This window comes from Euprymna scolopes, chromosome 23, assembly GCF_053919585.1.
Source record: "Euprymna scolopes isolate OS-2025 chromosome 23, ASM5391958v1, whole genome shotgun sequence".
NCBI lineage: Eukaryota > Metazoa > Mollusca > Cephalopoda > Sepiida > Sepiolidae > Euprymna > Euprymna scolopes.
In genome coordinates this window covers 29,035,865-29,060,951 of record NC_136504.1, presented here as the reverse complement: position 1 = coordinate 29,060,951, position 25,087 = coordinate 29,035,865, and the positions used below count along the sequence as shown (strand labels likewise).

The window sequence follows — 25,087 nt, the reverse complement described above, 5'->3', positions numbered from 1 at the left end:
TCATGACATCACAAAGGATTTATGTCATCAATTAAAGGAAAGACCATGGATGAGGTGCAAGACTATCTATTTGGTTAGTAATTATATACATATAGGAAATTTGATATAAAATTAATAACTTATATAAATAATACATATATTATATGAATAATACATATATAATTATTTTTAAAACTATAATAAATATAAAGATATTATAAAGTAATTTTTTTGTTATTTTAAGGGCGTGCTCGTCTGAGCTCCAATCTATGGTCCCCCCCCCCTTGCCAAACTTTCACGAGAAATACTTGTCTAGCTAAAAACACTATCAATAATTTCCCCCACTCCTTCTCTGTGCCTAAACTTAAACGTAAATTGCATGAACAAAGTTTCTTTCTTAGAACTGCACACCTGTAGAACTCTCTTCCATTTGCGTGCTTTCCCGCTAACTATAATATGGTCATCTTCAAGTCCAACGTAAAAACATTCTTGATGAGCTGTTCCCCTTAAGTAATCCAATTTAACAAATTTCCACTAACAATTACTACGGCATTGTCCCATTGACCACTGTATGCTCATTAACCCTTATCCTCGAGTTGCCTTTGAGCCTGGATAAAAGGTGACTCCTTTGTAAAAAAAAAAAAAAGTAAATAATAATATAAATACATAAACAAATCTGGAGCAAAATATTAGATCGAATATCTGGAAGGTTTTTGTTCTTTTTTAAGGGAGGTGGTATTTGATCAATACTGCTGGAGAGCTATGAGTAAATACTTTGTTTTTTTAAATCCCCAAAACAATATTTTCAATAAAATATTAATACCAGCATAAATTCTTGGAAGCAAACTAATGCGGTGATTGCAACAGATTACAAGCAAAAGAGTTTTCCAATAAAGGATTTGGGATATAAAAGTTTGTTTTTTTGATAGTTTTAAAGGTTGAAAAACTTCCAAGACCTGTGTGTATATATACTAGCCTGGGTATCCGGTATTGCCCGGGTATTTGGAAGGTCATGTTGAGCAAAGAAAAAAAAGTGGTAGTAGGCAAGCAGGCTCGGACAAGTACCATGAAAGAAGGAAAAGAATGTGAAAAAAAAAATGTGACGTCTTTGCCATTGCATCCATCGCCAAATCAGAAGTGGTGAAGGTTTAAATTAAGGCTAGTCAATCAAAAAGAGGGATAACTTTCAAAAATATCGGCAAAAGTGACCCTCTCCTTGTAGAAAAGTGCCCAGTTGAGGGTGAAGGAATTAATGTTTTTAGTTAATTTTTCAATATTTGTCTGTGGGTCGAGCTTCAAAACGAAACCGATCTTGTGAAAATCTCTCGCCTCTGTGAAAGTTTTAGCAGACATACAAACGCAGCTGTTAAACCAGATATAGTGATTTGGGACAGAGCAAACAAAAAAGCGACCGTAATAGAGGTCAATGTACCCAATGATACAGGGCTTAAAAGAGTTGAGAGGGAAAAGATAACAAAGTATCAAGGACTTATGTATGATATGAAACGAAATTGGAAATTAAAAGACGTTTCAATTATACCAGTCATCATAGGAGCAACTGGGCTTATGAAAAAGAACTTTAAAAAGTACATAGCAAGCATACCCGGTGAACCAAGTGCAAGTGAAATACAAACGATTGCACTGAAAGGGACGGCTAGAATCCTGAAAAGATCTCTTGGTTGGACTCACTAAAATAGGGGTAAATGTCAGACATCTGGTTGGATGTCCCATCCCCTAGAAGAAAAAGTTTAAGAAAAATGAAAAAAAAAGAGTTAAACAGACAGGTGAGATTTATCTTATAGATTAGTGTGGGGACGATTAATTGGAATCAGGAATGAAAAAAATTGGAACTTTTTATAGTATCAGAATCAGTAACAGATGTGCCTATTTTTCGATGCTAAAAACGTTTCCCTTAAATATATTTTATTTATTTGATTTTGTTTAAAACAAAATCTTCCACCGCTAGTAGTAACAATAAAACAAATATTTATTAATTTTAAATAAGTAGTAAAAACTACTTATCTATAGATCACCCCCACAAGTGTATTTTTACGTTTGAGAAAATATCTGCAAGATTTAACATGTTTTTATGGCATTCAGAAAAAAACAACAACTCTATAGTGAGATATTAAGTGGTATATAAAGAATTGGAATCAGGAATATAGTACAGAATCAGGAAAAATATTCGAATTGTCCCATCACTAATATATATATATATATATATATATATATATATACTAGCATTTCAGCCCGGTGTTGCCCGGGTATTTGGAGGTGTATGTTGAGCAAAAAAAAAAATAAATAAATAAAAAAAAGCAGTCAATTTTTTTTAACTTTGATCCCTATTATGACCCCTTAAAATTTATTGTTTTGGGCTCAAATCAAGTTATTAAGTTAGATCCATATCCAAGGAACCTATATCTAAAATTTCAAGTGATTAGACTCAAAATTGTTGGAGTTTGGTAGAGTTCTCAAAGGTCAAATCGTTTAACTTTGACCCCTTAATCACCAAATTTCTGGCCGAAAATGGATCACATCGATTTTCCCAAATCTCAGTACCCTGTATATCAAATTTCGAGTCTGTAGACTTTAAACTGACAGAGTTATTGCGTATGGAAATGTACACACACATAGACAGACACTTTCACTTTTATAGATATATAGATATATTAGATGACCATGATTCTCGTAAAATAAATCAATGAGAAATAATGGTGCAAACAATCTGCAGATCAAACTATCATACATTATACATATTTTAAAACAAAGCTGAAAATTACATCAAAAAGAATCAAGTAGAATTTCAAACTGACAATTCTAAAAAAAATCAATAATTCTGAAAGAAAGGAAAAGACAAACGAAAAGCAGGTCAAAGATAAATTTTGCATCTCAATTATGTTGATATGTGAAACCAATTTAACATGACGCTATATTCCTATATTCGATGTTTTTTTTAAGCTCCACACGTTCAAGCATAAATAAAACTGGCATATCTTTTTCGAATTCCAAACAACTTACTTCTTACAAAAAATGTTTCTAACATGAAAACATTCAAAGCTTTCAAATGAATACCTCTTCAGCCAGTTTTTTTTTTTTCATATGTACATTAATGTACCAATAATTTACTGCCATTTGGGAGAGATTTTGTACATTGTACAAATGATTATTTTTAGGAGTTTCTTTAAGAAAAAAAAAATTAAGGACTTAACTTGACAGCTTGTAAAAAAAAAAAAAAGGAGCTATTAATGAGATGAGAAAGAATCGTACAGTTATAAAAAGAAAAGCTTACTTTTTCTTTACATCCAAACTATATCAAAAATAACCCACAAAATAAACATAACATCTAAATTTGAAATTAAGTCGTTTTTTTGCACTTGAAATTAGGTTGGCTTATATCATTTTACAGCGAAATAGATATCGGCATGATCCCGAAATAGATCTAGGCATGATCCCGAAATAGATCTAGGCATGATCCCGAAATAGATCTAGGCATGATCCCGAAACTTATTTTGTAATGAAATCATGATTTCTGACATTTTACAATGTACAAAAAATATTTAATGATATTAGATGTTTGCTATATTTAATGTTGAAATACGATCATGTTACTGCTATCAACCAAGGTAAGTCCACCAAGTATATGTATTGATGCCTCCGTTCAGTCTCAAGAGGCAATGGATACCCCTTGTAAGTATAGCTGCACAAGTAATTGTGAGGCAAGGGTTGTGCAATCTCCAACCACACTTCTTCTGAATCAGAATTGCTTGACTCCAGTGGCAAGAAGTACAGGACGACTGGAAATAACGTCAAAATAAGCAAATAGCAAATGGAGCATCAGGAATTCCCAAATGGTCACCCATTTTAGTACTGACCAGGCTCAATATTGCTTAATTTCAGTGATCTAACAAGAATCAGCGTGTCAACATGATAACGCTGGTATGTGTATACAATGTGGTGATATATGAAATTGAAGCCAGACCAGCAAAGATTGACGCTATGACAATTTGCATGCAATAAAATACTCTGAAACTGATACAATGTGTAATGTGAGTCTTAAAGATAAGCTTAGATCTGATGACCTCAGAGGAAAATTAAATCTGGACAGTATAGAGAAATGTCAAACTTTGTTGATTTGGTCACATTGTAAGAATTAATGAGAGTTCTTGGATTAGTAGATGTAGAACAGTTGAGGTAGCAGGATCAGTTGGCAATGGAAGACCAAAGAAAACATGGAAGGAAATGATAAGGATGAGCTTGAGAGAAAGAGGGATAAATAAATACCAGGCCAGAGATAGATTAGATCGAATGTAAATTTCTAAAATCTATTCAACACATCGAATATGTTGATATTTTGTTTGACAATAAAACTGAAAATTAACATGGCTATGCATTTTCCCCATAAAAATGTGCAGATAAAATATAAAGAGTTATCTACCCCTGCACAATTTTCTGGAGACATGTATTATATAACTATGAAATAAGAAATAAATATATAAATAAATCTTAACAGACGCTAGCCATCTCAAGGTTCAAGACCATCCTCATCGCAGTTGCTGGGTGAATCATCAGTGAAATCCAAACCACATCTATGAACCTGAAGACGACTTTTCAGGCCAGCAGTTGACTTGCACAGTCTGTCATATATGTGGCAGACAAGGCTGAGTTTTGAAACTTGTATCATTTCTTCCTCCACTTTTCTGCTCTCTCTGTCCACAGCATGTGTTTTTGTGGTTAATATAAGCAGCTTTTGAGAGTAGCATCCGATCACATACCTCACATTTCCAACTGTTCAATGCATCAGGTTAAATTGACACATTGCTTTTCCTCAGGTTTCTCTTGAGCTTAGCATGATCGATTTGTCCACATTCAAAAACTTCAGATCCACCTCTAACTAGCCTTCTCCATTCGGGCCGACATTTCGCTAGAGTTTCCCCAGTTCTGAACAGGAATCTTGAATGCTTTAAGATTGTCTTTTATGCAATCCTTGCAGTGCTTCTTTGGACCATGCTGCAGACGTTTCCTAATCTTAAGCTCGCCATAAGTTGGTTGGTTGTTTTTGTTTTACGGCATATCAACCCTTTTCGGGTTATTTAATGCCGAATCTAAAGTTTTGAAGAAAAATTTTTTTAATAGAATATATTTGTTGTTTTCACATCGGTTTCTATTTAATCCATAGTTGGGACCCTAACAGGTACTACCACTCCGGGTCAGAGTGGACCTGGGAGCAATGGTAATTAAAGGGTTGCTCCACACTCCCCAAAGCCCACAAGCTCGGGCCTCACCACTGGATATAGTTTAAGGTCATATCCAGGACCTAAGCTCGCCATAAGACAACTACTTAGGCAGTCTTGTGTCCTCCATATGAACAAAGCTTCTTACATACACATATAAATAAACGCACACACACATAATTATAAAACTCTGTAGACCTTGCGCCCTTGCTTGAATATTGTCTCTAACGATTGTGCGATTCCATCTTTTAAAAAAGGGATGACAGGTGATATGTATGGGCATACTCATATATATATTCTCTTTAGTTTTGATCTCACTACTATATATTAGGTTCAATATAATAATTAATAAAGAATTGAGTCTATAACAATAATTACGTAATCTGCATGAGTTAAAATATCATATTTAAGCGTATATTACGACCAGGCAATGCCGTATGGACAGCTAGTAGATGATAAAAATTAAAATATTTCAACGTTATGGGAATATAAAGGAAAACCTAAAAGATTAAGTTTATTAACCTTTCGTCCCTATTTAAGGGGTTTCATAAGAAAGATAGGCTTTTAAAGAAAACAAATTAAAATCACAAATGCATTTGGAATTGTCTGCTGTGTTTAATATGAAAAGGGTTCCTGTGCCTCCCTTCAAACAAGACATGTTCTTTTACTCTAACCTGTAAAGAACATATTCCGTGTGAAGATTGGAACAGAAACCATTTTTTCACGTTACACACAGCAGACAATCCCAAATTCACTTACGGGTATTTAATATATCTTCTTTGAAAGTAAATCTTTCGGATGAAATGTTGATAAACTCACGTTTTTGGTTTTCATTATTATTTTCATACATACATATACATACAAGGTGCCTTCAATAAGTTTCCAGACTTTTTTCATATGGGCACTTATCGTGGTAGTACACACATGAAACTTTAGTCCCCTTCAAAGTAATCTCCTCTAGTTGCAATGCACTTGTGGAAGTCCTCTTGTGTGAGCGTGCCCATGACCCTTATCACAGCCTCTTTCATCTTCTTAATTGTCTAATAACAACAGCCTCTAAGTTTTTCTCGGAGCTTAGGGAATAATCAAAAGTCACAGGGAGCAAGGTCTGGGCTATAGAGAGGATGAGAAACTGTCTTGATGTCCACCTTGGTCAAATAGTCTGTGACAAGGATGGAACTGTGGACTGCACCTTGGAGCAAACTTTGTGCAAATTCTCCGCATCTTCAGTTCCTCACAAATAATTGTGCATAAAGTGTCCACACTGATATCAAACCGTGCACTTAATGTCTCTATAAACACATGACAGTCTGCATCCATGAAATTCTTTATTTGGCCAATCAATTCTGATGCTCTAATTTCCTTACTCCTTCCACACCTCACAGACTTCTTGCCTTTCTTGAATCTCTTATGCCACTCACAAACTGATGCTCAATTTATGCAAGATGGCCCAAAAGCAGTCTGAAGCATTCCATATGTTTCTGTGGCATTTTTTGCAAGTTTAAAACAGAATTTTATTGCATATCGTTCTTCTAAAGTGTTGTCACGCTCAGATTGCATTTTTTAAATTCACTAGCTGTGACAATCAGGCTTTAGTAGAGTGTATTCCAATTTTTGCTGTAGCTGTTCATTTGAACCTAAAATCACAAAAATTGGTCAGTCATCTCATAAGATATATAGCAATAATGTACTGAATTGTCAAGAGTCTACAACAATTTTAAATGCCTGTACGAAAAACGTCTGGAAACATTGAAGGCATCTTGTATATATATATATATCTTTTGTAAGAGGTAAATATGAATTGCTTAGGAGTTAATTATGTTATGTTATATCATGCTACCTAATACCAAATCAATATGCAAATATGTTTGAATTACTTTCATGAAAGCATGATATTTGAATGATGTAATATATGGAGTTGCGCTAAATCTGGTCCTCTTTTCTTGTAAGTAAGAAGAACATTAAATAAGTGAAAATGAGATTGGGATAGACAGAGATTCGAACCTGGTAAGCAAGGTTCAGAATAGATTCAGATTGGAATGTTCGAATGTAGCTATTGTTTTGGAAATAGATATTGTAAAAAGAATTTAATTGTTCATTCTTTTTATGAAAACTGAATTAAAATAAGGTCAGCTAGAGAAGCATGAACAATAAATTAAACATATTGAAAAATAGGCTAGTGAGAATTCTTTGTTTCAGAAGTGTGTTTTGAAGAACATGTCCTACCCACGTGAGTTGGCCACGTTTTGAAACCACACATCTGACGTCATAGCAAAAATGAATTCTCAATATAGGAGCTAGTTTCAGTCGAATAACAGAGGCAGTCAAGAGAGGATCAAACAGTCAGCAGAGTCAGTCGGACAGAGCTGACATGATCAGAGGAGGGTCCTTTTAGAAGCTAAGGGAGAACGTTTAATCATGCAGAACGACTTTGACTTCCTGACTTCATCATCATCCAACCGGTCGATCCGATAATAAAGAAGTCATCATCATGTTTTGTAAAACTGTTGTCGTGTCATCATTCCACGAATTGAAGGTAATGTGTAATCATCGTTATTATGAACATTATGTAACTCTTACAAGAAATGTATCTCACCTCCCCTCTTCTGTGTTATAAGAACTGTGCATCACCCCCTCCCATCATCAATTGTGTATTATATGCCCCAATATGAAACACCCTGCTATACAATATCCAATACCAAATCAATATAAAAGCCAAGTACGTCCAAGGATGAAATACTGTTGCCATATCTGGGCAGGAGCTGCTACAAACAGCCTATCCTGCGTTGACAGAGTACAAAATAGACTTCGTGGCTTAGTGCGGGATGCCCTTTTCTCTACCCTGCAACCTCTCTCCCACGTTGCGAGCCTATCCTTGTTTTATCGTTATTTCCATGGCAGGTGCTCGTCTGAACTCCAATTTCTGGTCCCCCCTCGCCAATCTTTCACGAAAAACACCCGTCTAGCTGAATCCACTGTGAAAAATTTACCCCACTCTATATCTGTGCCTAAATCAAAACGTGGATTCCATGAACAAAGCTTCTTTCTTAGAACTGCACACCTGTGGAACTCTCTACCACTTGCCTGTTTCCCACCAGACTACAACTTGGAGGTCTTCAAGTCCAACGTTAACAAATTCCTAATGAACCGCCCCCTTAAGTAAACACTTCATCAAATCTCCACACTAACGTAATGTACTTGCAATAACCCTTATCCCTGAGTGGCTTCCAGGTCTTGATAAGTGGTGATCACTGTGTAAAAAAAAAAAAAAAAAAAAAAAAAAAAATATATGCAAATATGCTTCATTTACATTCGTGAAAGCATGATATTTGAAGGATGTAATCTATGGAGTTGTGCTAAATCTGGTCCTTTCAACTGTCAACTTCATTTGTTTGCCAAAGCTACATTATGAATGAAAATATTTTTCAAAATATTATTTACTCATTAGAATTCTGAATGAAATTCAGCATTCCTATCCTGTCACAGTTAACCACCTGATTAAGTCCAGATGAATAGTTGGCCAAAATGTTGTGAAACAATAACTATGAACATGTGGATAACAGTCCACAAATAAATAAATAAATATACAAATTACTCATCTCAAAGAATTCCAATAATTAAATAATATACCATTTGGTACAAGCCCAACGATTGGGAAATCAAATAACAAAAAAAAAAAAAACTTAGATTTATAAGACCCAAAAATCCAATCCTGATCACCCTTCAGGGCTTGTGGCGCAGTGGATAGAGACGTTGAACTCCCTACAGTTTTAGATGAACATTGTCTGAAGATAGCAGTTTCAATCCTACCCAAAGCCGGCCAGAGGATTAGTTGGCCAAAGAGACGACAACAACTATGGAAGGCAGTAATTACTGAGGATACAATTAAGAGATTCAGCATCCTTATCCCATTGCGGTTAACCACCTGATGAAGGCCAGATGAATGGTTGGCCGAAATGTTGTGAAACAATAACTATGAAGATGAGGATAACAGTTCGCATCTAAATAAATATTTTACAAAATGTTTGAACCGGAAGAAAAATAAGCAAATTTTTTAATGATACTTACCTCTGGATAATTCCTGCATGCACTCAACCAGAACGCCAAACATCTTGAAAAAATAAAATTTGTTTTAATTAAAAAACCTTAGAAAAAAAAAAAATGTGATTATAGTCTGCAGTCACACACAAACACATAAGTCATTCCAGTAATTATAGGAGCAACCAAACTCATGCGAAAGAATTTTAAAAACTACCTCGCAAATATATCCAATGAACCAAGTGCTAGAGATATACAAACAATTGCACTTAAAGGAATGCTAAGAATCTTAAAAAGATCTCTTGGTAGGAATGTATGAGATAGTGGATCAAAGTCTGGTATCTGATAGGATGCGCTATACCCAGCTACATCAAAATAAAAAAAAAATGAATAGCATAGAATAAACTGAACATAATGCAGGAAACTAACAGTCATCGTACACGATTGAAGAGTTAAAACACAGAATCAAGGTAAATCTACATATACTCTACAACCAAATATTGAGCACTCTTCACTTAAATAGTTAAATGAATAAAGTTGGGCCAATTTCGCGCACTAACATTAAAGCCAAACTTTACACAATAAACAAATTCTTTTTTATATAATGCTTATGCACATAAGGCATTAGTTGTTAATAGTGTTGGGATGATTAATCGGAATCGGAAAAACAGGAAGATTTTGGGGTATCATAATCGGTATCGGAAAAATTGGTGTCTATTTTCTGATGCCAAAACGATTCTTTTAATTGTCTTTTTTATTTGATTTTGTTTAAAGTAAAATATTTCATTGCTGGTAATTATGATAAAATAATAAATATTTGTTGATTTCAAATTACTAAAACCAAATATTGAGCACAAAAGCTAAAATCGATAGATCATCCTCCACAAGTGTATTTTGACGTTTAGTAAAATATCTGCATATTTAACATGCGTTTTTATGGAAATCGGGGAGAAATAACAATCTTATTGTTAAATCATTAGAAATTTATAAAGAATCGGAATCGGTAATTGTATTGGAATCAGGAAAAATATTGGAATCGTCCCATCATTAGTTATTAGTTTTACTAATTTGCATATTGCTTTTTCAAAAGGACATTTTATCAATTATTATTTGCTACAGTTTTATAATTCAATGATTGCTTTGATAACAGAGTAGCAGGGAGACCCAATGTTGTCCAGATTAAATAACGGTGAACAAAAAAAAAAAAAAAAAATTTGCACCCTCCATTACTTTTAAAGCCATTAAAATCGGCTAACTCACCTATTTTTTTAATCAAATTGATAAATTGCCTGCGCTAGTTGGAGACCGACCATGGTATATCGAGAAGAAGCTTCACATGCCTCCGCACAATGACTTCACAATACATTGTAGTCTATATTGCGCTGTAGAGAATCTTCTGTTGATTATATAAAATTATCTGTAAATAATGGCTTCATTTAAAGTTCAAAAAGCAAAAGTCAAGTATCATAGTTCAATTGTGCTCTAAACAAAAAAAAAACATTCATTTTGAACGCACCCGTCTTATCAAAGAACCAACTGTTGATTTTATGAAATTATTTCAACCTAATCACTTGAATTAAAGTTAAACATACAAAAATCAAGTATCATGGTTCAATTAGGTTCTAAACAGAAACATATTACAAATACGCTCCTGTCTTATAAAAGAATCTACAATTGATTTGATAGGCCAGGCCTTTCTGCTTGTGCGGTGATAGAACTTCTCAAATGCACTTTTGATATTAGATTCTTTAATCAGATTTTTTTGATTATCGATACTTATCGGATGTATTCTGATACAAAAACCTATGTAAGAATACTCCCAGACACATCAAGTACCTTTATGTGAAATTTAAAAAAAAAATAAAATCAGTCCAGTCGTTTCTGAGTTCATAGGGAACAAACTCACACACAAAGTTCCTTTTATATAATAGTTTGTTTCACTGTTTTATTTCCTTCACAAATTTTAGCATTTGTGTTCAAATGTGCTTTGTACCTTTCTTGGCAAGGACTGATTTGACTTTCAACAGATTTCAATCTGTTTATGAATTACAAGTGAAAATACAGATTTATTTCTTCTTTTTACTTTTTTTATGCTTACATTTAAAAGATAAATAAATTTGTATTAAAATTACTGAAATCTTAATGTTTGTCTATGTATATGAATAAATTAGCTAACCGCCCGCAAAAAAAAAAATTTTTTTTAAATAATGATAATATCGTTCATTAAATTTTGTCTGTGTTTGTCTACAATATCATATCAGTTGATATTTGGGCTTGACGATGAATGCCATGGAAAAGTCACTTCTGATTAATGTTTAGTTTTAAAATATGCAAACGAAGAAATGATTTGTGGCAATTTAAATGGTACCTCTTTTATCGTAAACTGCACTCATTAATAAGAAAAAATTAAAATAAAATGGTGAGATACATCCGGGCTTGAATAGAGGATTATTTGATCTGTAGTTGAATGCTCTACCACTGAGTTATATCTCCAGATGGCAATAGTTCTGTTTTTTGTTTTTTTTTTAGAGGAAATGATTTGCTGAGATTTTATTATTTCCTTTGGCCAGTGTAACGTAAAATATTCCTTTATAAAAAATTTTTTTTTTAATCTTTTAGGAAGAAAGGCTATTTTTAAGATAAGATTTTTTTGATTTTTGATACTTATAGGATGAATTTCTGCACAAAACATATCTAAGAACACTGCCGGACATATAAATTACCTTTGTGTGAAATTTGCAAAAGGTAGGTTCCAAAACGGCTAAGCCTATGAGGAAGGAACTCTTTCTCTCTCACACACACACACACACAAAGTGACTTTTTATAAGAGTGTAGATTAAGAAAGATTTTGTTTTGCATTTACAATAAAGTTATTGATGAAATGTTTATTATTTTTAATTAATGTCCCAAATATTGGCAAACCAAAAGAAATCCTGATTCAAAGTCGAAAGCAAAGAGCTTCCAGTCAGATTTGGTTTTTGATATTAATGACTTTCTATTTTGGGTCACTTACTCTTGTGGTTTGCCAAGTTTTATTTATTTATCAAATTGTTAAGTGAAAGTACAGGATAGTTAACAAAGTTCCTTATCTTTCCATGTTAATAATGGTTTTCTAAATAATCTTCAGCAGTTACTGACCATACTGAAATAATATAGATATTGTCTAGAAAGTCATTCTTAACAGAGAGGGAGGGGAGAAGCTTTGTTAACTATTTTGTACTTTCACCTAACAATTTATTAATAAATAAATTTGGAAAACTGAAACAGTTGTTGGATGAAGTTTAATATCAGGAACTAAATCTAATAAAACATCATTTGCTGCAAACTTTAAGTGAAGTATCTTCTGATTTGTCCTGATGTTTTATTGAACAAACTTTGCAAATCGATAGTGAGCCAACAAAGCCAGCTAGTATATAATTCAACATAGTTGATATATTAATAAACTTGCTCTGAAAAGTAATAAGAATATGATGTGTGAGCTATGGAGGAAAGAGGAATTTGCATATTGTTTTATCATCTAATATGATATCTTATAAGAATATATAAGAGTCATTTTCTTAAAGTTTCTGTAATCATTGCAGTTTCACATTCTTTGCTTTACATTTCCTTTTCTTCACCAAGACAATGCACCTGCTTACAATTCCCTGAACATTCAGAAATTCATGGCTGAGAAGAACATAGTCATATTGAAACAACCACTCTAGCCACCTGATCTTACTCCATGCAACTTTTTTTTTCCTTTAAAGGAATCATCAAGGTGCTGTTGCCATCAAGAGGGCCTCCTAGAACAATCCTTCCAGCAGAAACAAACAAAGAAAGTAGGTTCCCTTTATCATGCTAGAAAATTACACATACTTGAGAGCATCCTATACTTCTAGAAAGCCACCATTCGTCCATACATGGAGTATTGGTGTCAAATCTGGGATGATGCATCTGCCAATAATCTCTTATTTTTAAAAAAAAGCGTCTTAAACCTAATAAGCCCCATGCTATAGGTTAAGTTCTAACCTCTGTCTTACCACATATACTAATTTAAAAATCACACATCACAAAAACTGTTAAAATATACGGATCTAGAATATTGGATGCCTAGTCAATACATATTGTAGAATGCTATACCATGTACTTCTAAAATAGTATTCAAGAAAATGTAATAATTTTATGTAATCTTTTTCACTTTTTATCATAGCAGTGTAATTAAGTAAACCTAGATCAATTTAACTTTAATAAAAGAGAGAGCTGCATGTTATAAATGATAGAGTCCTTTATACAATTGGTATTTCTTTGCGATTCAATCAAATTCTTTGCTTGGCACTGATCACATTCGTCCATTTCATGTGGTTCCTTCACCTCCTTCCCTCGTCAAACACAGAAAAAACTTCAATTGTCCTTCTTCAATGCTTGTGACGCAAATCACTTGTTTTGTATTGTTTATTGTTAGGTGAAAGTACACACTAGTTAGAAAAACACCCTCTCCTCCACATGTTAAGAAATGGGTTTCCAAAAAGTTCTGGTTTGTGTGAACCGTTCTGATTTACGTTGAATGCCCAGAAAAAGTTCTTTCTGATTAATGTTTAGCAGTTTTAAAATAAGCAAACGAAGTTGTCTGTTTTTTTTTTTGTTTTGTTTTTTTAAATAAAAGAAAATGTTTTAACTGGTAAACATTAATCAGAAAGGACTTTTTCATGGCATATATGTGAAGCAGAATGATTCACACACAGCGGAATCTTTTTTAAGAGATTTGTTCAGTTTTTCATACGAGAATTTGGGACGCTATAGGATTCCTACCTTAATAACTTACCAATGAAGCTTGTTCAAAAAAAATTATCAAGTCCATTTGAAGATATAACCAAAGCAAGTCACAGAACTTCAACCATATCGATGATAAAACTTACAATTTTAGCTTACCCTCCACCAAAAGCTGTCCAATCTAATTCTCATATTTCTTACTTTATTGGAATCCTTACCACTTGAACAATTCAATAAATCATTGGAAACAAGATTTTCATTCTATCTAAATAATAAAATCTTGTGTCTACTTTCTTGTGTCTACTTTAAATTTCAAAAGAATGACATGGAAAACACTAAGAAATGGATTCTACATCTACTTTCTACAGATGATAATGAAGCAGAATCAAGCTCTGTTGAGGGTCAAGAAGATCACAGTGAAAGTAAAACTATCTCTTTCAAGCCTGTTTGATGAATTAGCTTCGAATAAGCCTACAGTAGTAACAAATGCAAACTTAGAGCAGGTAGAAGCAGAGTTAATCCTAGAGATTGCAATTCTGACAGAAATACAAGAATCACAATTTAAAATCATCAGGAGTAAATCCCTTATGGTTACGTGCACAAAAGAACTTGACCATTATGTAGCTTTACAACTACTCACAAGAGGTGATGATCCATTTCAGTAGTGGAAGAAGACACAGGAGACCTTACCACTATTGAGTAAACTGGCCTCAAAATATTTAAGTGCACTACCTTCATCTGCGGAGAGTGAGAGGCTCTTCAGTAAAGGTGGTAATGTGTATGAACCCATAAGGAACAAAGTGTGCCCTGAGAATGGAAAAAACTCTAATGTTTCTACATTACAATTTAAAAGTATTCAACTTTAAATACTGAGCAGAGGAGGCAAGCAGCAATAATAGGGAAGTAGAGCAGCAGCAGGTGCAGAACTTCAGCTTATAATTATTCACTTAAAGAATTACAATTTGTACTTTGTAGTTGGTTTGTAATTTCTTTTTTCTCATCTAATTATTTAAATAAATTCATTTCAATTTTGGAAATTGTACTTTGCATTTTGTAATTTTAGTTAACAAAAACAAAAAGCCATAATAGTGACCAGACACTTAATAAAATGTTAAGTTAAATTAGTAGTTACTATGTTAATGCGTCAAAGCTATCTGATGAGTCACTTGATAGTGATGAAATTATTTAAATTTAATAGGAAAGAGAAAAGTAATCGGCCGATTAATCGTCAGATTTGCTGATTACTGATTAATCAGCAAAGTGGCCAATTACCTGTCGATTAATCGATACACCCCTAACCGCAATGTTGCATCCTTGTGTCTAATTCTGATGGCACTATTTACACTAGCGAATATATACATTGTCTGCTGGACACAAACATTTATTAGCTGCTGGGAATCGAATGAATTTGAACCTTCAACTGATCAACATCTATTTTAAGATCGAAGAACAAAGTTTATGTTCTCATTGATGGACATTGAAAAGATTTATAGAGATTGTCTGGATTGAAATAGAAACTCAACAATCTGGCTTTCGAGCACTTTTCTAATTTATTTTTAAGAATGAGGCACACAAGTTTAAAAATAAACTAAAAAATATGTAGACATTAGAATAAAACCACATTTTATTGTTCGCAATTGAATGTGTATGCAATAAGTTGTTTAAATTTGAAACAACAAACTACATGTTAAAGTTCTGAATTTTTTAGATGAGGGCTGATTGTTTATATTACTTGTATTTCTGAGACTATTGTTCTCATCTTGAGCGTTATTCGTGCAACGTTACGGATTGTCCTTTGGCCGTCTTCAGCCATGTTGGTTGTTGTTCGGAAAAGAAGAGGGAAAATATCTATGGATCCAGTAATTTTTCTATTTTTTTTTTTGTTTTTCAAACAACAACCAACATGCCTGAAGACGGTCGAAGGACAATCCAACCAAAACGTTGCACAAATAACACTCAAGACGAGAGCAATAGTCCAATCACTACAAGTAATATAAACAAACTATATACTTTCACATTTTTTTTTTTTTTTTACTGCTTTCCGCCCAAACAAGGGCTAGTTTGGGATTATGTCTAACAGGGGACTGTGGAAAGTTGAGCAGCAGAATCACATTTATTTTTTTTTAAACAAGGCAGTCACTACTTATCAAGGCCCAAAGGCTACTAGAGGATAACAGTTAATGAATGTAAGGTAGTAGTGTAGTAATTGTTAATAGTGTTAAGGGGACGGTTCAACAAGAACTTGTTTACATTGGACTTGAAGGCTACAATAGTAGGCTAACGGAATAGTATTCCATAGGCAGGCAGTGTTAGGAAAGAAACTTTGTTCATAAAACCTGCACAGATAGAGTATGGGGGAAATTGTTGATAGTGGTTATTGCTAATCGAGTGCTTTTTGTGAAAGTCCAGCAAGAGGGAACTATAAATTAGAGCTCAGATGAGATGAGCACTTACCATGAAAATAATGATTACATATAAATATTTCTGCATGTTAGTAAAGTCAGGGAAGCACGGAACTGGGAGGGAAATTCTAAAGACTAGCAATCCGAAGGAAGAAACTATTAGAGCAGAAGGGTTTCCAGCAACAGTGAAGGGATGGGATTTTGCTGTTAGATGGATTTGTCAGGAATATCTATGTCAATGGAGTATGTGCTATGAGGTCATCAGAACACATTTTCCATTAAAATACTTGTAAAACAGGCACAGGGATGCAAAATAGTGGCGATGGGACAGGAATTGAAACTTAGTTGATAATGTGGGACCTATTAGATTGGAGACTCTTGTTTGAATCCTCAGAGAGAGAGCGAGAGAGAGATTAGTGAAAGATGTACCAGCCTAGATGTGGCATTGCAAAGCTACAAGATACTGTCGTGTGGAAGTAGTTTTCTAGCATGGTAGAGGCAGCTCATCTTCTTTGCAGCAGCCTTGACAATGTTCTCAATGTATTTGTTCCAATTCATGTTGTCTGTGAATGTTAAGCAACAAAGTTTGATTGATGAGCTCTCAGGTAGAGTGTTATTTGTCATACCAATCAGTGGTTGAAAAGGTTTCTTGTAATTATTAAGGGAATAGGTTTAGTCTTAGTAGCATTAACTGTTACCATCCATTTACATCCCTATTCACCTACAGACATGTATATAAGTCTTGGAAGTTTTTCGGTCTTCACAGCTAAACAAAAAACAAAACTTTTACCATGCACCTTTGAAAGTCAAACATATGCCGGACAAAAGGAAAACTTCCTGAAATATATAGCATCACAGATGTCACCTGACCACCTGACACAAGTATTTTTTTTTTTTTTTTTTTTACATAGGCATCACCACTTATCAAGGCCAAGAGGCCACTCGAGGATAAGGGTTAAAGAGTGTACAGTAGAACTTAGACAATATAGTAATCGTTAGTAATGGAAATTCGGTAAATTTGTTAAGTTATATGGAACGGCTCAAGAACTTATTTATGTTAGACTTGAAGACAACCATATTGTAGTCAGCTGGAAAGCAGAAGACAATTCCATAGGCATGCAGTTCTAAGAAAGAAGCTTTGCTCATGGAATCTACATTTAGGTTTAGGCACAGATAAAGAGTGGGGGAAATTAGTAATAGTGTTTTCTGCTAGACGGGTGTTTCTTGTGAAAGTTTGGCGAAGGTTGGGGGGGGCATAGATTGGAGCTCAGACAAGCACTTGCCATGAAAATAACAATAAAGCAGAGACAAACTCGCAACATCTCTTCTGTGAGAAAGAGGCTGCAGAGAAGAGAAAAGGACATCCCCTACGAGGCTACGAAGTCTATTTTGAACTCTATCAAGGCAGGATAAGTCCTTTCCAGCAGTTCCTGCCCAAATGTGGCAACAGTACTCCATCCTTGGACGTACCTGGCTCTTATATAGATAGAGAATTGCATTAGCAGTGAGATATCTACTGAATCGATAGAAGGATCCCACCATTTTTTCAGCGACCTTGGCAACGGATTTAATGTATGTGTTCCATTTCAGATCAGGAGTAAAGGTCAAGCCCAGAAGCTTGTCAAAACAATGAGGCCTCCCCAAGACAAGAGCCATTCATTTCAATTGATGCCAGATGGAGATCAGAGCGTTGATTATGTAAAGATAAAAGCTTGGTTTTAGATGCATTAAAAGTAACAAGCCACCTTTTTCCCCATTGTACCACTTGCTCAAGATCAGAGGAGAGAGAATCAGAGAGAACTTGGTCGTTTACGGTTTAAGATGTGCTACCATAGATAGTAGTGTCATCAGCATAAATGTCTACAAATGATGTAAGGATGTGATTTGGAAGATCATTAATGTAGATCAGGATTGGTTGGTTGGTTGTTTTTGTTTTACGGCATATCAACCCTTTTCGGGTTATTTAATGCCGAATCTAAAGATTTTGAAGAAAAAATTTTTTTAATAGAATATATTTGTTGTTTTCACGTCGGTTTCTATTTAACCCATAGTTGGGACCCTAACAGGTACTACCACTCCGGGTCAGAGTGGACTTGGGAGCAATGGTAATTAAAGGGTGGCTCCACACTCCCCAAAGCCCACAAGCTGGGGCCTCACCACTGGATATAGTTTAAGGTCATATCCAGGACCCCCATTGAGGGACTTTTACCCTCTGCAGGGGGGCAGTCGGCGTATTCTAATGCCCCACCGACAGGGCCATGTAGATCAGGAAGAGACCCCTGAGGACTCCAGCATTAATACTGTGAGCTTCTGATTTCTGCCCATCAACCACTACTCTTATGAACCTATCAGAGAGAAATGATTTAATAATTGAGAAGACATTTCCAGCTATACTGTAGCTGAAGATCTTGTGAAATAGAATTACATGGTTTAATATTTGGAAAACTACTTGTTTTTCGTCTAATATAAAATTTTTGCCAATACTGTGACAAGGCAGTTTGGTACGCAAGTGCACATTTAACAACCTTTTTTATGCTCGCGCGTAGTGTAAACGAAGGCTGGGCTGTGAAATGGAGAATAGTCCCAGACTTCAGGGATTAATACCATACAAACAATAAATTTGCGACAGAAACGGTTACCATATTCTTTTAAAGCACACCGAAAACTGCTTTTTTTCTATACGAATGAATGAGAGACGAGCCTTAAAGTAAAATAATACCGATTTTTCTTTATTTCTTAATTTCCTCATGTCTTTATTGAAAGATGAAAACAGAAAAAGAAATAGAAAAACCTTTTAGCCAATAAACACTTGAAAAAAAATGCCCCCTCTCTCAGATGGCCAGAAATGGGTGCTCATTTTAAGTTAAATTTACATGGAAAAGTGATCACCCACTTTTAAAAAAAGTAATTTCTTCATATCATGAAAACTATTTTTTGCGACGGAAACGATTTGCAGATTCGTTTTTAGCACACCGAAATCTACAAAAAAAAATATTTTGTTATATACGAACGTGAGACGGGCCTTAATGTAATTTTTTTTTATGCGCGTAATAAAAGAAAATGAAATTATTTAAATAATTTTTTTAATATTTTTTTTATTAAATATTAATTAAATAATTTTTTTAATTTTTTATTAAATATTAATTAAATAATTTTTTTAATTTTTTATTAAATATTAATTAAATATTTTTTTTATTTTTTATTAAATATTAATTAAATATTTTTTATTTATTTTATGTTTTAAAACTTTAATAATTCGTAATATCGCGATCTGACGGTGTAAATACTAATGTGACCCTTCTAGAGTTGTCGAACTTTGCCGGGCTTGAGTGCAAGACTGCCCGTTTTTTTACCGTTACGCTAAATAATTTATGTCGTTAATAGTAATGATAACCCATTTAAGTTTTTTATTTATTTATTTATTTATTTATTGCTTGTTTAGTTATTGTTGCATTGTATTTTAGGTGCTCATGTATTTTTGGTACCGTGCTATTTTTAAATAGTTTTTTCAGGTTAAATTCAAGTTTCACGATATCTTATTATTATTATAATTATTATTAAATTATACAGATGGAAGCACAGAATAGTTTCAAACCACCCTCCCCTTCTCACGTTAAGAATAACTTTCGAAATAACATTATTTCAGCGCGGTACCAAAAATACATAAGTACCGTATTTTATATTTTGGTATTTTTTAACCTGCCCCAGCGTAGTATAAACACCCCCAACCACCCCATGTTAAGAACGGCTTTCGAGGTTGGGAGGTGTTTACTTTTTTTTTTTATTACATTTTCATCTCAAACAAGGCACATTGCCACTTTGGTGTAGGGGGATACTATCAGCGACATAAGCTACAGGGGTACTATGTATGGAGGTGGGCAATAAGATCTCTGTTCACGTTACACTTGAACTTCTGCATGTCAGTACAGTTGGGGAAGCAGGGAGCCGGAATGGAACTCCAAAGTCTAGCGGTTCTGGGGAAGAAACTACTGGAGTAGAAAGATCTCTTCCATCTAGGGATCTCAGTGAAGGGGTGGGATTTAGCTGCTTGTCAGGTTTGTTGAGGGTATTTACATCGTGGGGGCACAAGTGCTTGCAGTTCGTCAGAGCATCCACCATTAAAATAAATTTTTCTGACGGTGACTTATAAACGCCAGAATTAATATGTCTTTTTATTGAGTGCTGTTAACCAAAATTAGTATTTTGGGGCCTCCGTAGCAGAAAAAAAGCACACATTCACTTATAAGTTTTTTCCGTTAAACAAAAGATCCAATCGACCGATTTTTTTTTTTAATTCTCTTAATGAAATACACAAGTTTTTGATTATTATATCTTATTTCTACTTTATCGAGTAAAGTTTTTTTTTAAATATCTAAAAAAAGAAAACATTGAATGAAATAGAAAAAATTGCCGTCAGCGTCCGGTATTTACTTGACGATATAAGCATAACATGAGCTTTCATTAAAAAAAAAATTTTAAAAATAAAAAATAATCAACATAGTTTTAAAAGAAAAAAGGTTTTACACTTTGGACTTTACAGGTAAATTTCAAAAAAAACTTTTTTGTCTTAAATTAGAATATTTTGTTTATTGATCTTTTATCTTCAATTTGTGATATAAAACTTTGGTATGTAAATTAATTATTTAAATTTTAATAGACATTTCAAAATGGGGGGGGTTAAAAAAACGTTTGTCTAAAATATTATATTCGGTTTATTGGAAAGAGCATAAAATTTCATACTGACCCTGAAAATATCGTAAAAATGGAACCAATAGAAAAATTTTGATAGATTTTTAAAGTTTAAAAATTGAAAAAAAATTTCACTTGTAAAATTCAATTGATTTCATACATAAAAAAAAAATGGCTGGTTGAACGCGCACCGGCACTTTGTAAACATAGTTTATTTTGGAAGTATATTCCATACAGAAAATAAACAACCCACTTTAAAAAGAGAAATTACAAGTTTTTTATATTTTATTCGCAGTTTTCTGTTAGGGGTGTCAAAAATTCTCCAAAAATTCTGATACCCCTATCGTTACTGTCACTACAGACGGGGGAACCGCTCTCATACGTGCACCTTGAACCCCTTTGTTGTGTTTGTATTACTGTACACAAAGATTCGAAAAAGTTGTCAAAAACAAATATATAACAAATAAATGTCATCAAAGGCAAGATAAGTTACTTTTCTACCTAACTGGATATGTTTTTAGTGTTTTTATTTAATATAACATGTTTATTCAGCTCGAAAAACATACAGTGTTTACCGATGTACTGGAAAATTTAAAATGGTGCCCAACTCTATCTTTAACACGGTGAGTTTGGGAAAAAGAGTTAAAAATAAAAAAATATGCAAATACTGTTAAAACCCCACCGAATATATGTCAGCCTATGTTACGATAACATATATTAAGCGAGTTTTTAACAGTATTTTGTCTAGTTTTTTATTTATAACTGCTTTTCCCAAACTTACAGTGTCCGGACGCCATTTTAAATTTTCCAATACATCGGTAAACATTGTATCTTTTTCGATCTGAATAAACATGTTACATTAAATAAAAACACTAGAAAATTATCCAGTTAGGGAGAAAAGTGACTTATCTTGCCTTTGATAACATTTATTTGTTATATATTTGTTTTTGACAACTTTTTCGAATCTTTGTGTACAGTAATACAAACACAATTTATTAATTGCGGACTCCTCATCTTTCTTAGATGTTGTTTCAAAGGAACAGTTGGCGAAAACGTTGTGAAACATTTAAGAAAGATGAGAATAATGGTCCGCAATAAATAAATTTAAAAATTTCAATATTTAACATTTTCAAAGGGGTGCTCTGTTTCTAATACAACGTTCTAGTAAATTGATCCTCCATTTTGGAACCATCGATTTATTGGAACGTTAAAATGGAGCACCCCTTTAAAAATGTTAAATATATTTTTTTTAATTTAGTAGATTAGTGTCCATTCGATAATAATCCCCCCCCTACAAAAAAAAAAAAAAATGAAGAAAAGACAAAAATAAAAAAAATTACAGACGGGGGTACCGCTCTCATACGTGCACCTTGAACCCCTTTTATTTAATCCACATGGGTAGATTTTTCCTCTTATTTATGTTCCCATGAATTCAGATATTCTCAAGCAGGTGGGTCGACCGAAACATTAAAAATATAATCAACAGGCATATAGCAATTCAAATCTAAAACAGTAGATGTATCTGTCAGTCTGTACATAAATTTTTTCTCTACCCTGCAACCTCTCTCCCACAGAAGAGACGTTGTGAGCCTGTCCTTGTTTTATCGTTATTTCCATGGCAGATGCTCGTCTGAACTCCAATCTCTGGTCCCCCCTCGCCAATCTTTCACGAAAAACACGTCTAGCTGAATCCACTGTGAAAAATTCCCCCCACTCTATATCTGTGCCTAAATCAAAACGCGGATTCCATGAACAAAGCTTCTTTCTTAGAACTGCACGCCTGTGGAACTCTGTTCCGTCTGCCTGCTTCCCTCCGGACTACAACTTGGATGTCTTCAAGTCCAATGTTAACAAATTCCTAATGAACCGCCCCCTTAAGTAAACACTTCAGCAAATCTCCTCACTAACTTAATGTACTTGCAATAACCCTTATCCCTGAGTGGCTTCCGGGCCTTGATAAGTGGTGATCACTGTGTAAAAAAAAAAAAAATATTTAACCGATAAACTCTTAAACTACTGATGAACAAGACCAAGAATGGTTTATAACAAGTAAAATTTTTGCACAGCAGACATATCGGCAAGGTTTTTTTTTTTTTTTACATTTTCACCCCAAACAAGGCACATTGCCACTTTGGTGTATGGGGCTACTATCAGGGGCAACAACTACTGGGGTACTATGTAGGGATTTGGGCAGCAAGATGTTGGTTCACGTTAAACTTGAACTTCTGCATGTCAGTACAGTTGGGGAAGCAGTTACCTGGAATGGAATTCCAAAGTCTAGCGGCTCTGGGAAAGTAACTACTGGAGTAGAAAGATCTTTTACATCTAGGGATCTCTACAGTGTGGGGGTGGGATCACCTGTTTATTTCAACTTGCCGACATATTTTTACTTCTGTCTGCGAATGCTCACATTCAATTCATTTCTTCAAGTCGTTTAATATTAAACATTTCTTACCTATCTCTCGAAAGCTACATCGGTGGATGGTGGACACAACTGGAGCGTTAAATGGTTTGGTTTTGATTCTAACTGATGGAACACAAGTATTTTTTTTTTTTTTTCTGAACTTTGAAAATTACTAGTACTATATATTAGGTACAATATAATATTCAATAAAGAATTGGCTCTATAGTAATATGAAATCTGTAGCACGATGGGGTCCCAAAATCAAGCCCCGTTCTGACTTTGGGTAAAAGTGGGTTGCATGGTCCTTTCCCGCCGGTGTTGAGGCAGAACATAACCCCTTTGAATAAAGTGCAGAGTTGTTAACAGAAAACATGAAATATAACAACAAATAAATGCTACCAAAGGCAAGATAAGTTAAAAGTAAAAAATGAAAAAACAAGAAGCAAGTCAAAGAATTAAAGAAAGAAGGGTCCTCTTGCAGTTTAGATAAACTAAAATATCAGGAATATATGGGGACATAGTTGACAGTACACCGCCTGCAAGGGTGTCATTTGATTGGCTTGAAAATGACAATTATTCTAAAAGAATTTTTTCGAAAATTAAATTACTGTCAAAGAATTTAAATTAAATTTTAATTATTAACTACTTAATTATTATTATAGAAAATATAATTATTGTAAAAGTGGCGCTTCTCGGTCCAAGAACTTACGTCGATTTTTCATTCACAATTCTACTTCAATTTAAAAAATGTTTTGGAAAAAAAATCCAGTAAATTTTTACAACATGCCTCAGTGTATTATAAATACCCCAGTCTCCCCAGGTTAAGAACGGCTTTCGGAATAAACATCCCCCAACCTCGAAAGCTGTTCTTAACATGGGGAGGTTGGTGTGTGTGTGTGGGGGGGGTATTCTGAAAGCTGTTCTTAACATGGAATGGTTGGGGTGTTTATACTACGCTGACGCATGTCGTAAAAAAAATCTCAAAAATCCAATGTTGCTTTAATTCGGAAACATGTTACATTTAAATTATTAATTTGTTGTTGACCCTTCAAAGTTGCTTTAATTCGGAAACATGTTACATTTAAATCATTAATTTGTTGTTGACCCTTCAAAGTTGCTTTAACTCAAAAGATGTTTCATGCAAAACAGCAATTTTACTATATAAAAATCTAATGTTGTTTTCCTTCCAAAATTGTTTATTAAATATATATCTTCTTACACAGATTTTTAAATAAGAGTTTTTACGATTATATATTGACACATTTTTATACAATAAATGTTCTGGTTTTCAAATCTGTTTGGAAAAAATCGAGACGGGTATTTCCTTGTATATTAATATGTATCCGAGAACAACATAATTTCTAATTATGTTTATTTGTTTGTTTTATATTCAATAATATTCAGTATTAAAAAAAAATCTGTATTTAAGAAAAATCATTTAATAAAAAAAATATTCTGTTTTCTAATATTGGGTAGGATTGTCGTTTAGTGGTGTTAAAAAATGGCCTGGTGTCTAACTCTGCCCTCATGGAGAGACATTGTAAATAGGAACCCTATATTGAGCAAAAGGGAATAAAGTGGGTGACACCGCTAAC

The 25,087-nt window shown here is 33.8% G+C and overlaps 1 protein-coding gene across 3 annotated transcripts in view; it reads right to left on the bottom strand.

Moving 5' to 3' along the window:
• LOC145245814 (uncharacterized) overlaps window positions 1-25,087 on the bottom strand; it is a 135,382-nt gene that overhangs the window by 89,263 nt on the left and 21,032 nt on the right. For 2 of the 3 annotated variants that reach the window (XM_080107464.1, XM_080107466.1), the window contains exon 2: window positions 9,279-9,321. In XM_080107464.1, coding sequence (XP_079963590.1) covers window positions 9,279-9,321 — 43 coding nt within the window. Of the gene's footprint in view, window positions 1-9,278; window positions 9,322-10,508; window positions 10,529-25,087 lie in introns of those variants that run through there. The other variant, XM_080107465.1, reaches the window with a different exon arrangement.